At 34.0% G+C, this 12835-nt stretch overlaps 1 protein-coding gene across 1 annotated transcript; it reads right to left on the bottom strand.

Moving 5' to 3' along the window:
- Positions 1-6110: 6110 nt before the first annotated feature.
- LOC110797200 (syntaxin-71) lies at positions 6111-12518 on the bottom strand. The gene is made up of 9 exons (XM_022002297.2): positions 12156-12518; positions 11943-12068; positions 11311-11479; positions 11101-11186; positions 10911-10979; positions 10774-10818; positions 10624-10686; positions 10443-10519; positions 6111-6354 (listed from the first exon to the last, which is right to left on the bottom strand). Exons 1-9 carry the CDS (start codon positions 12309-12311, stop codon positions 6339-6341), a joined length of 807 nt encoding a protein of 268 aa, XP_021857989.1. The 5' UTR covers positions 12312-12518; the 3' UTR covers positions 6111-6338.
- Positions 12519-12835: the final 317 nt, after the last annotated feature.

Raw genomic sequence — 12835 nt, 5'->3', positions numbered from 1 at the left:
AACACACGACTAATAGTCTAATACAAACGGTAAAAAATTACACTCCATGTTCAAAACAAGTTAAAAATCGCCTTTCGAGTAACAAGGTATACATTTCTCAAAAAAATGCATTGCAAAATCTACCCCACGAAAAAATTTCCTTTGAAGTAGGGGATGGAAATCTTGGAATAGGTTTCAAGACTTTCAACCAATTATTTAAAAAATATGAAAATAGTCCAATACTCCAATGTTGATAATGTATAGTTCCACAAAATGCGTTGGCATGTCACATTTTCAAGTACCAATTATGTTTGTAACACTTGTTTTATAATAATGTAAAATTATACAAGTACGTTTGGAAGTTTGTGCTTGTTTTGTTGTAGTCTATTCCTCTTAACTCAACTATCAAGTACGTTGTTCCTTGTCTCTAAAAGTCTAAATTATATGGTCAATGTCTTAGACATGACTTTTTACATCAAATAATATGTACCAGATGATTACTCACATGCAGTAGGGTCAGCTTCATATATGCTCCTTGATGAACGTAACACGCTCCTTCTGTTCCTAAATAAGGCAAATTTGTAAAAAATGACATTTTATAACTCAAATTTTGGGAGAAGGAATCTGGTAGAATTTATTTTGTGAAATTACACTTTAATGTAATTTGTTTTGCGAAAAAGGATCTAAGGGAAGACTGAGCTTTTCCGGTCATTGACTAAGCTTTTTCGGCCATTGACTTGCTCGTGAGCAACACGTGTGGCTTAATTTGGCTAAAGACACTGATTTTCCCGAGTCTTGAATTATCAAACTTGATTTTATTTCAAAAAAAATTTCAACTTTAGATTTTAAAGCTTATAATTTTGGAGGAAAATTGGGTGTGATTAGCAAAATAAAACCACACGTGCTTCTCACGTGCAAGTCAATGGCCGGAAAAGCTCAGTCAATGGCCAGAAAAGCCCAGTCAATGCTGGAAACTTACTTTTGGTTGTCTTTCGCAAAAAAGTTACATTAAGGAGTGATTTCACCCAAACAAAAATTATATAAGGTCCTTTCTCGCAAAAAAAAAAACATTAAGGTGTGATTTCACAAAATAAATTATATAAGGTCCCTTCTCGCAAAATTTGAGTTATAAAATGTCATTTTTAGCAAATTTGCCTTTAAATAATCATCACTAGTATGTGCCCGTGCTATTGCACTAGTACAGAGTATAAAAAAAAATTTAAACGACTATGTTAATTACAATGTTTATTATTTGGCAACATCAAAACGTTTCTATATATTGTATGTCTCTTATGCAAAACATAAAATCAAAAGTAAGAAACTAAAAAAGTATCCAAAATTAAGTTATAGATTCATGAGAGTCTAAAAAAGTGTGAACATGTTGCCTACCTTCTTTAAAGAGAGAAATTACGTATTTTTAATAATAGTATTTTTAATGCTTTTCGAGTCTTCTTTAAAGCAAGTATAGCCTTCAAAGAATGGAAGTTTCGAACTAATGTCGACCTGCATCAACTTAAGGGTACCCGTCTCACTTCACACACTCGCACAACTGTTACTCACAATACTCCTATTCTAGTTCGTTGGTACCCCCCTCCTCAGGGTACTTTCAAACTCAACTTTGACGGATCCTGCAAATCTTCTTCAGCAATTGTTGGTTTCATTATTCGCGACAACAACGGTGCCCCAATCAGCATTCAGACTTACAATCTAGGCATTACACAAGCTTTCATGGCAGAAGCTTGTGCACTTCACAAAGGACTTCAAGAAGCAAAAAAGCTTAACATTAAGAATCTAAACATTGAAGGAGACAACTTGATGGTCATCAACGCAGTAGAAGGAACTTAGAGAATCCCGTGGAAGCTCCATTTCGTCATTCAATATATACAAGACATTCTCAAGTTCTTCGACAATTGGGATATAATGCATATTTGCCGAGAAGCCCATCGAGCAGCAGATTGGATAGCAAATGTTGGTCACTTAATTAGCAATACTATGTGTATTGACTCGTGTAATAGTCCCCATTTACTTTCCATTTTAGATATTACTTAGGAGTATCCCTCGTGCGGAGGGGCTCCTAATGTACTATTCTTCTTACCTTATCAAAAAAATAAAAATTGCCTACCTTCTCTAGTCCGAATTATCCTAATCCGCAAATCTCGTTATTCACATTGGTCACACAACATGGTTCGAGCATTCCGAAACATCGCAATTAACATATGATTTACTCTTTCAAGCATTTTTGTAGTCCTTCTATTTAGGGTTATGGGGCTTATCATAGAAGATTCAGAACAATCTATCACATGCATGCGATTTGGTACCTCATTATTAATGTCATAAATGTACGTACAATTACGCTAATTTTAGCAAGTTCTTTGACTATGGGATTAAAGACCCGATTTTATGATGATTACTACCCCTTATGCGGAAGACATAGAGGCATCTACTGTCATTAACAATGTTGTCAATTATTTCTACCGCCCATAAACATGAATGCCAATAAAAAAAATTGAATTTTCGAGCTTTATCTCTGAAATGGCGATTTGACAAAAGGGACTTGAATACCTTCATTTTATTTCTCATTACCTTTTACATTATTTGAATACCTTAATACCCTCACTTACCCACTTGTATTTTTATTTTAATAAAATTAACTCGCTTTCTTTAAACTTTATGCCGGTCAAGTGCACCATTTATTATATATGAATGGAGTATGTTATTTTTCTAATCATATCAATCACACATTATTATAATCCCTTCATCCCAAACTAAGGCAGATTTACTAATATTTAGTTGAGTATGATATTAATGATCATGTTTTAATTAGGCTTAAATATTTCTTCGAGAATAATGTACCATTTAACAAAATTAAAAAGGAAGCAGAGGCAAGAGTTGCATGATCAACAAAGTGGCAACTACTTCAAATGCATCTCAGATAGTTTTTGGTACGATAGTTAGGAGGTCATTCAGGTTTCAAAAGACTCGAATGTGGCAGAAGGCTCTTCTTCGAAGGCAACGAATTTTACTCCTTTTATTGTTAGCGGTTTCAACAATGGATAATTTGATTACCGTTGTTGAAATGGAAGACGTAGAAATCACCAACAATCAATTCTCCCAAGTGCCTTAGTAGTGTTTCATCTTTTGGCTTATATAGATAACCAAGATTTTTTTTGGCCTCAAGATTTATCTAGGTTATTGGGATATTTTGTAGAAGGGAGGTATGATCTTATCGTTATTTGCTTGACCATAAGGGAAGCTGGTTTTGTATCGAACCTACCTTAATGTTTTGTTAATATAAGCATCTTTTCATGTGTTAAAAAATCTATGTGGTATAGTGGTATAAGAAGGTTAGTCAAAAGACATCTAACTCAAATTATTAAACATAAACTTCATTATTTCTCCTCTTTCTAAGATTTCTCTTTCAATCTTCAACAATCTATACACAATTACCCGTCCTTTCGCCAACAAAATTAATAGGTTTGTTGACTTGTGTAATTGCATATATTTTTATATTTGGTAAACTAAGGTATTCCCTTAAAAAAAATTTAAAAAAAAAAAAACAAAACTCTAAGGGTATGTTTCAATTACGCTTTGATGGTTGAAAAGGTGACTTGCGAAAACGTCATTTCTCTAGATTAACTACTTCTCATATCTAGTTCCTCTTATTTTGTTTTTCTATAGTTGTAAATTTATTTTTAATTGATCTAATCCTCAGTTAATATATTTTTTCTTCATATTCTTATGTGTTAATTTTTTCCCCCCTTTTTGTTGGAGTTTGCTGGTTTAATTTAATTAGAATGGCATGAAATTTGGTATAATATAGACATGCATATTACAATAGTAGAGAAAGTAAAATATAGGAGCAAGTGGAAAATGTAAAGTTGTTGAAATATGTACAATTGTGCATGTAGGCTTAGAAGTAATTTTGTGTAATTTGATTTTTAATGTATAATTATGCCAAAGTTATAGTAGTTTGATTTTTATTTCATATTGTGTAACTATGTAGAATTTGATCTTCCATGGCTAAAATATGTTATTTTATTTTTATAGAAACTAAAATATGTAACGTTTTCATTTTGTACCATAGATTTGTCATGAAACTTGAAAGTGAATAATTGATGTAAATTATTTCCTTATTCTTTCATGTCCATTAATTACCCTTTATTATTGTTATTTCCAATTTAGTCTCCCCATTAATTGTGTGTGGGGTGATTTTGCTGATTTGTTAATTTTTTTATTTCCTAAATTTCCTTAAATAACGAAGCATGAAAGGTGAGGATTTGAATTTTAGAACCCTTACATTCCTCACTACTCTGCTTTAATAATATACTAGATTAGATCCCGTGCACGCACGGATTTTGATCATTCTTTTTTCACAAAATATTTAACTGAATATCTCCCAAACTATTGCTTAGTTATAACATTTTTAACATACTCGTATAAATTTATTCATCTAATATGCATATTTAAAATGCTAATATGTAATTTGACCAAAATATTGAGTGATATATTTTCCATTATTAATATAGCGATTTGACTAAAATATTCCCCATTTAGAATAATTATTATTACGTCGTATATATTATTGCCATAATTTATAAACTAAATTTTGTTTCTATACATAAATAGTTTATATAAAAAAAGGTAGAGAATAAAAATAAAATCAAAACAAATACACTTTTTTGGAAAAGTGATTTTTGGCGGAAAAAAATCGCACCAGGAATTGACACGTATCATTCCTAGTGTCTCTTTTAGTATATAGTAATAGATATTTGTGCTTCAATAACTTGAGACAAAATCTCATAAATCCGACCCTAAAAGAATTAAAGAACACACCCCCCCTCTACCCAGAAGGGTAAACAAGGAAAGCTGCAAATAAACGTTATTGATAGACCCCAGCACAAGTGAAAATCAAGAAAGATGAGCAACCTTTTACATGTCCAAAGACTAAACTCTTACGGCTCGTTTGTTTAGAGGGATAAAGAGGAGGGATAATGATTTCTTATCCCTACTTACTACTATCCATTGTTTGTTTATAAGGAATTGGCAATTTACGAGGGATAGGGATAAAGATTAAATGCCTCCTTATCCCACTAATCTTGTACCTAGGGGGGGGGGGGGGCAGGGTAGACCTGTCAAAAATCGACCCGACCCGAAAACCGACCCGAACCCGACCCGAAAACCAACCCGAACCCGACCTGTCAAGAATGGGGATTTCTCATTTAATTGTGAAAAGACAATTATATCCTCCATAAAAAAAACAAATGTACAATTAGAAGGGTATTATTGTAAGTTTATTATTTTGTTTTCTATTCTATCCAACAATTCCCAACACATTCCCATACCATGCCAAACAAGAGATAAGGATAAACTTAATGAATTCCCTATGTCAAATTCCTTATCCTTATCCCTATCTTTGTCCCTATCCCTATCCCTATCCCCTTCTCATACCAAACGAGCCGTTAGGAGATCCTTCTACAATAAAGGTTATTCAAGCACCAAGAGATGTTGCCTCGTTCCTGGTGGATATGTTCCATCCCTGACCCACAGAGACCATATAAACTATAAAAATGAACTTTAAATTGCAAGAATGGCCGATTTTGCTTGGACATCAGTCTATGTTTAACATTCTGTAGGGGCAGCAAAATATGTTCCAGCAGCAAATACAAGGCAGCTAACCTTATATGGGTTTGTTCTCTTCACCTTTCTTCCCCTTCACTGAACTTAGAACCTGTTGGGCCTTATCTAGACCACTGTGTATTTGTCTTAACTTTTTTTATAGAGATAAATTCAACTTCATAGCCTTTATTTGAACTTATAACTGACCTTCTTAGCCCTATTTATGCTTCCTTAAGCTTACTTTACTTTAAGGTGAATGAACAAATTTGTCCGACTAGTAACCAGTAAGTGATCAAAATTTGTGATAAACAGATTCAAGACATTTAACTGCTTTGAGATTAGCAATGGCATTCCAATAAATCTCCCTGTCCTGAAAAACAAGTGTAATGAGGAACTGACTACTCACTAAAAGTCACTTGGTTGGCCAAGGAGTCCTCCCTCTATTTCATCCTGATGGGTTTGCTACAGATTCATTCTACCAAACAAATTTCGTGGCATGAAAAGAGAAACTATAATAACCTTCAATAAAATGAAAATAAATTAAAACATTAACAAATGGCTATATGATACAAGGACAAATGTGCATGAAGTGTTGGTATGAATGGCACATTCATGTTTCAAGAACGAACTAAGGTATATAAAAGACATGAAGAGAAACACACCGACAACTCACACCTTTAAACACTAACAGACAAGACAATACCAAACCAGTCAAATGGCAGTAAGCTCCTCTTATCGTTCATTTACTTCTTCAACACACTGCAAAACAATAAGCTTCTATTAGTAAAGCATCCGCAGAAATAGATAAAAGCAACTGTTGAACAGAAAATACAAATCATAACCACAATAGTATAATCCATCAGTATTTATTTTGAAATATAAGCAATGAAGTTTGGATGTACCCCTACACAGACAACAGAAGGGAAAGAGGAATGCCCGCAGGTGAACAAAGATAATTGTAGAAAGGGGTATGAAGAAAAGAGGGGATAACTCAGTTCTACATCAATTACTAACCGTAGCATATCATCATCATTTCCTAAAAAGGCTATAACAGCTTGACTATATAAGATTTTTATTTGTAAACTGAAGATAAATTATGGGAGAGGGAATTCCCTATTGAAAATAGGGTAATGAAACTAAAAGGGGGCATGTGAGAATAATTAGCCCATATTTCAAGGTCTTCTATAGTTAGAATGAGAGAATGGAAATGTTCACTTAACTTCATTCACAACCCCAATACATGCATACACATGAACAAAAATAAATAAACTACGATTTTTCTATTTACTCCCTCCGTTCCCACTAATCAGCCTGTATTCTTTTTCGGGATGTCTATAAAATTCTTCATGTTACTTAAAATGGAAATTTCACCCACTCAGCCCATGTGATGTAACCCCTCCACTAACTCTTTCTCTCACATTCACTCCATATTTTATGCCACATATTTCTCTTACCCACTACTCCCTCCGTCCCGTCCCTTAAAGATTGCCCCCTATTTTCCTTTTCGGTCTGCTTCTTTGAGTTCGCCTAATACCATTCTTGGCATGAGAAAACAAATCTACCAACCCACTTGTTATTTTGCCTAACTCTTCAAAAAGTACAGAAAAGCATTTGGGGCAAATGATCTTTTAGGGACGAAGAGCGCATCTTTCAATTTGTTTATTCTTATTTCCCCACTATCAACCAAAAAAACTACCCCACCCTATTAAATCTTTTAATATGCATGTCCAAACCCAACCACGGAGATTATTTGTGGACGCAAGGAGTAGTATTATGCGCGTTTTCATTTTCTAAGTTGTATCCTCACCTTGTTAAAATTCGACGCTGTTCCATTTAAGTAACTTAAGGAAAGTTATAAGCAATGTCCTTGCCGCTAATATGATGTAAAAAGTTCCATTAAGATGTATTTTAAGAACAAAGCAACAAGCTTTAATATTAAGGTAATCAAGCTTAGAAACCCTTTACATTAAGCTTAAAAATCCAAACAGTGACCTTAATCATCAAGCTTAAAAATCCTTGATAACGAAACAGGAAGAGCAAAAACAGAGGAAGAAAAAGGCGAAGCACATTTGCAGGGAAAATTTTCAAAATATAAACTTCTTCGTATAACATTACCTTGACAACTAAGTTTTAAATGTCCTAAATTGCACATTCAAGGAACTTGTTGCACTAAGAATGTCTAACTTTCTTTGAGAGTAACTTTTCAAAATTTTCTAAAGGCAGAGATATACAACAATTAAAACGTAAACACAAAGGGAACTATGTAGGAAAACTCATACAAGTTTCTTAATAATCATAAATACAGTATACAACTAATAGTTTACATAATACTGCTAAGCATCAGTATTTAAAAGGAGGGGCATATTAGGTAATAGAATTATAATAAACTAGCTAGTAGGCTGAAGAGGAAGATAGGTAGTTTGTAGAGGAAAAGCTCTATATATATATAGAATATTAGAGAGAGGGGAAAATATGTTGAATATTGATGAGTATTTGGTTTAGCTTTTAGAAGTGTTCATTGGGAGAGACACAATCCTCTCGAAAGCCTGAATATCATTTGCATTTTCTGTAATTTCAGTTTATTAATCAAATCATCTACTTCTTCCTTGATTTTCTCCCATTAATGATGTTTAGCAATGTTAATTCATAGCAAATACTTCTATACAGCCTCATGCTTCCTCCATCCAAAAGCTTTTGTCTATATACGAAGTATTATTTAATTAGTAGACCGCAAGTTAGAAGCTAACTGCTTTTTATTTTTATTTTTATGGAGAGTTAAAAACTAACTGCTAGTACGATACTATAGCATGATGAGAATAGAGAAAATCAGAAAATTAATTAAATAAACAAGCATCTATTAACTTGAAGGACAGCACTTTGGGACAAACTAAAATAATAATCAACACTTCCTATAACTTTTAATATGTGCAGCATCTCATATCGCAAAAAGTTTTAGGGTAAATGAGAGAGTGTAAAAGGGTCAACAAGCCGTGTGATTAAGAAAGAAGAGTGTAGTGGGTTTTTGTCACCACATGGGGTAACTTTGGTACTTTATAGGAATTCCAAAAAGAGAAATTTTTCTTGTACTTTACAACATAAAGAAAGGAATGTGCTTCATGGATTAAACAGAGGACGATAACATTATATTGAGTTTCTAGATACAAAATGATCCATTGACTTTTCTAAACATGACCTTCTTCCTTAAATTCTTGACTTGCATCATTCTTCCTGATTTACACAGTCATATTCTAAATAAACAAGATGAAGGGAAAGAAAAACCAAAGCAGAGTGTTGGAATCTGGCTTATAGAGAGTATCAGATAGAAAAGGCTAAGCAACATGCCAAAAGGAAAATGGTCTTGCAGGGATTGCTATATTTGTTGTAAGTTACTTGAGGAAGAGGGCTTAAGATTAGTTAAGAGGAGGGAGGGAATCGAGGTACCTATGGCTTGTATAACTAGGATGAAAATTATCCAGAAATTTGAATCTTTACATTTTAGTTTGCCTCATTTAGTTTTGGAGGTTTCAAGTCTCTCGGATGATTGAGATAATCAGAAAAATGGCTAATCAATCAACTGTCTTCCGCTTCGTTCTCTTAATTTCTGCTTCAAGTATCCAGATCTTAACAGAAAAGTTATAGAGAATATGGTAAAGGCAATCAAATAGCCTTGACTTCTTAAGGGTAATACTAATGATAATAACAACTTTTCCTTTTCAGACACTGTCACACACAAGATCCATGCTGGACCATTTCTGTTACTTATAAATAAAGATTTCGGAGCAACTAGTTAGAGAAAAAGAAATGCTCCATTTTCTCTAAGATAAGAAATATATTAATAATGAGTAACTCAGGTCATACAAGATAAGGTCATCAACCTGAAATTTTCTCTAACCGCGGGAAATCATAGAATTTAAATATATTTCAAGAGGCTTGATTTTCTCCATCTAACAAACTAAAAGTAAAATAACAATTTTCCTCCTCCCCTACAGCTACATATATTCTAATTCTCATCTTCTTCCTTTTGACTGAATGGGTTTGCATTGGTTGTTAGATATTAGCTGATTGGACTAGTTGTTTGTGTTTGGTATATATTTGTTAGCTAAGTTGATTTATTAAGTACAATGACTAATAAAGACATTAACATACTTTTATCATTGGGAAAATATTTTGATAACCTTTGGTAAAAGGCTAGTAAATATGAAAAAATATTCATAAGTCATTTCCCCTTAAGCGTAACAAACCTCTCTCACCAAAAAGATCCTTTTACTAGCTTTTTTAAATTAGCTTTTTAGACTCAAACCCCTCTTCCAATCCTCTCCCAACCAAACAATCCCATTAAAGGTTTGGACTAGTCAAACCTCTCTTTTTTCCCCCAAACACCCGACAGTCTTTTCCCATGGAACCTCTCTTTGGGTATCCATTACAGATTTACAGTACCTAAAAATGGAAAAATTTCCCTTATAAGATAGGCTACATTAAATTTTATAGTCAAACATTTTTATCATTATCTTCCATTGCTAAATTTTATAAAAACTATAAAACGATAGTTTTGCAAGAGTAGTTTATACGCCAAATCTTGCAATGTATTTTCACATTGCAGCTCGGTTGAGCTTAACAAGCCTTGAGCACAAACAAAAAATGTGGTCTATTACTTTGAACCGAGGTATCATATGTCAATAACAAAAGCAAAGCTCAACGATTCCTCTAGTTTGTATGCAATCATGATTCAACATTAAAAGGCACCATTCAACAATTCCTCCTTTTACCTAAATTTTGAGCAAGAGAGGAGCTTAAACTATCATCCAACGTACTTTCAAATACTGAACAAGAGTAATTGAGGATCTTACTTGTACAAATATGCAGCAATCCCAAGAATTATACACAAGAGAACGATATCGATGCAGAAGTTTCGACTCGATCTCAGCTGAAAATGAACAACAATAATCAGGTTACTAACAGAAAAAGAAAATTATAAGCCAAGAAGGATATAAATCTAACAGGTTAAATATAATGTTGTAATCTAGTAACCTGTGTCACTGTGTCCTTGAGTCTGACATTCGTATTCTTGAGATCAGAAGTTGCCTTGTCCACCTGTAAAAATCAGAGAGAGTAAGCTCTGGGGTAATAAAACAATTGGCTGCAGTTGTTAAATTCATCAAAACAACAGAAGTTACTCACCTTGGTGTCAATCTCATCCATTAAAGGAACTTGCCTATCCATCTCCTGCATTTGGCAATAAGTCAAGACAACAGCATCATCAAAACAGAAGACATATCTAAAATTCATCAAAAGGGATATGCAAAAAGAAGAAAAACCTCATTCATATCATGGGCCATGTTTTTCAAAGTGTCCAAACCTTCTGCTATCACATCTAGACCTTGATCCTAACAAAATAAGAAAATCACCATAAAGCAAGGATGGAATCACGAGGAACATGCAAAAAGGAAGTCAAATAACACAAATTCCCGCTGAATGTTTAGAAATAAAGGCTTCCCACAAATTCACCTGCTTAATTTTTCTCATTTCATACTCTTGCTTAAATTGGCTCGACTGTTCTGTCTCCTGTAGATACTCATCATCAAATCGTCCATCTAGCATTAACAGGGAACAAAACACAAAAAGTTATAATAATGCCAACACTTTCAGTCTTTCACGCGTCAACCTTAAAATTGACGAAAATAGACTTATTCTCCAAAATGTCACTCTAACACACACCTGAATCAAATTTTATCTCCTGGCGAGTGGCTGAAGAATTCCACCCAGATGTCCAACCCCCGTTCTTTTTAGGTGCAGGGGTTCCATCTGGTATTGACTGAATTCTATCAGGCAAAGCAAGGACCAAATCATTACGAACCGCAAGTTCCTCAATTGAAAGACCTTTCACCTGCAGTTATCAAAAATAAATACTCTAAAAACAAAAAAATGCAAGACAAACAGCCAGAGACACAATGTCTTTGACTAAAAATCAAAATTTGATGGCTTTCACCATTCAATCCGAAATGACTAATCATCACACACATTATCCGAAATCTTCGCCAGTATATTAACAGGGCTCGAAAGCAGGTCACAACTAAAAAGCAGCAAGACTTATGTCAAAATAACAGTTCAACCTACAAATAAAATAGCACATATCTTCTTCTTTCTATTTAAGATATAAATTGCAATCATGAATATCATTATGTCAGACTTATTCTACCGTATCCGCCAATAGCAACTACCGACATTTCAGCGCTTCATATTGATACAGATCCGGTAAAATTAGGGGAAATTGGGCACAAATCAATTAAATGCTGAAGTAAAATCAAGTTCAGTGGTATCACAAAACAAAATTGAGAATATTAACACACCCTTTTTTGAGCCAATCGCTGCAATTTGGGCACTTCTTCAAGTAATCGACCTTTAATTCGACGAATCTCAGCATTCAACGCCACAACCGATGCCCTATTCGTTTCATTTGCTGCCGTTTCAGCTTTCTGCACAAATATTTCCCCGATTAAACAACAATTAATACAATCTAGAGTAACCCTAAATCAAGAAAAGTATGAGAGAGAGAGGGAGACCTGATGGGCGGTTTCTATGTCGGATTCGACCGAGGAGTAGAGGCGAGCGAAGGCATCGTCGCCGGAGACATTGGAATCTCGCTGCTTTTCGACGTCGTATTTGTCGTATTTCTGGCAGATCGCATCTACTCTTGTAAGAATGTCGATCACACTCATTGTTGTTGCAGTAAGAGAATCAGGAGGCTTTTAAGGAGTGAGAAAAGTATGTGGCAGTGCGGTGTTGGGAGGTTGCTTACACCACCGTCAGGCTCGCCGAGCAGGAGAGAAAAAGAGGTAATCAGCGAATGACAGGCGAAAACAGGTCGGAAACTGGAATAATTCAAATATTTTTGGCATTTTTTTTATATTACTCCCTCCATTATTTTACTTCAAGTTAATGCCCGTGATAAAGCATACTAGGTTTAAACTCGTACTACGTACGGTTATGTTTTTTTTTTTCTAATGTGAATTTAAGTTTGAATTTTTTGTCATTTATCACCTAAAAAAAAACCCAAATTCTTATTTTACCACCTAAAAATCTTAAAGTTTTAAATTATCACCTAAAAAACTACATAATTTTTTTTCACCACCTGTTAACAGATCCGTTAACAATTCAGTGAAGTAAGCCCCACTTTCACGGATAATGCATTGGTTTCACTTCAACTCTTCTTCAACCGAGTTCTTTAACCGTCTTCATCATA

The sequence above is a fragment of the Spinacia oleracea genome, chromosome 5 (genome assembly GCF_020520425.1).
Source record: "Spinacia oleracea cultivar Varoflay chromosome 5, BTI_SOV_V1, whole genome shotgun sequence".
NCBI classification, from domain to species: domain Eukaryota; kingdom Viridiplantae; phylum Streptophyta; class Magnoliopsida; order Caryophyllales; family Amaranthaceae; genus Spinacia; species Spinacia oleracea.
Note: the sequence above shows the minus strand (reverse complement) of the source record. Positions and strands in the feature narration are given on the sequence as shown.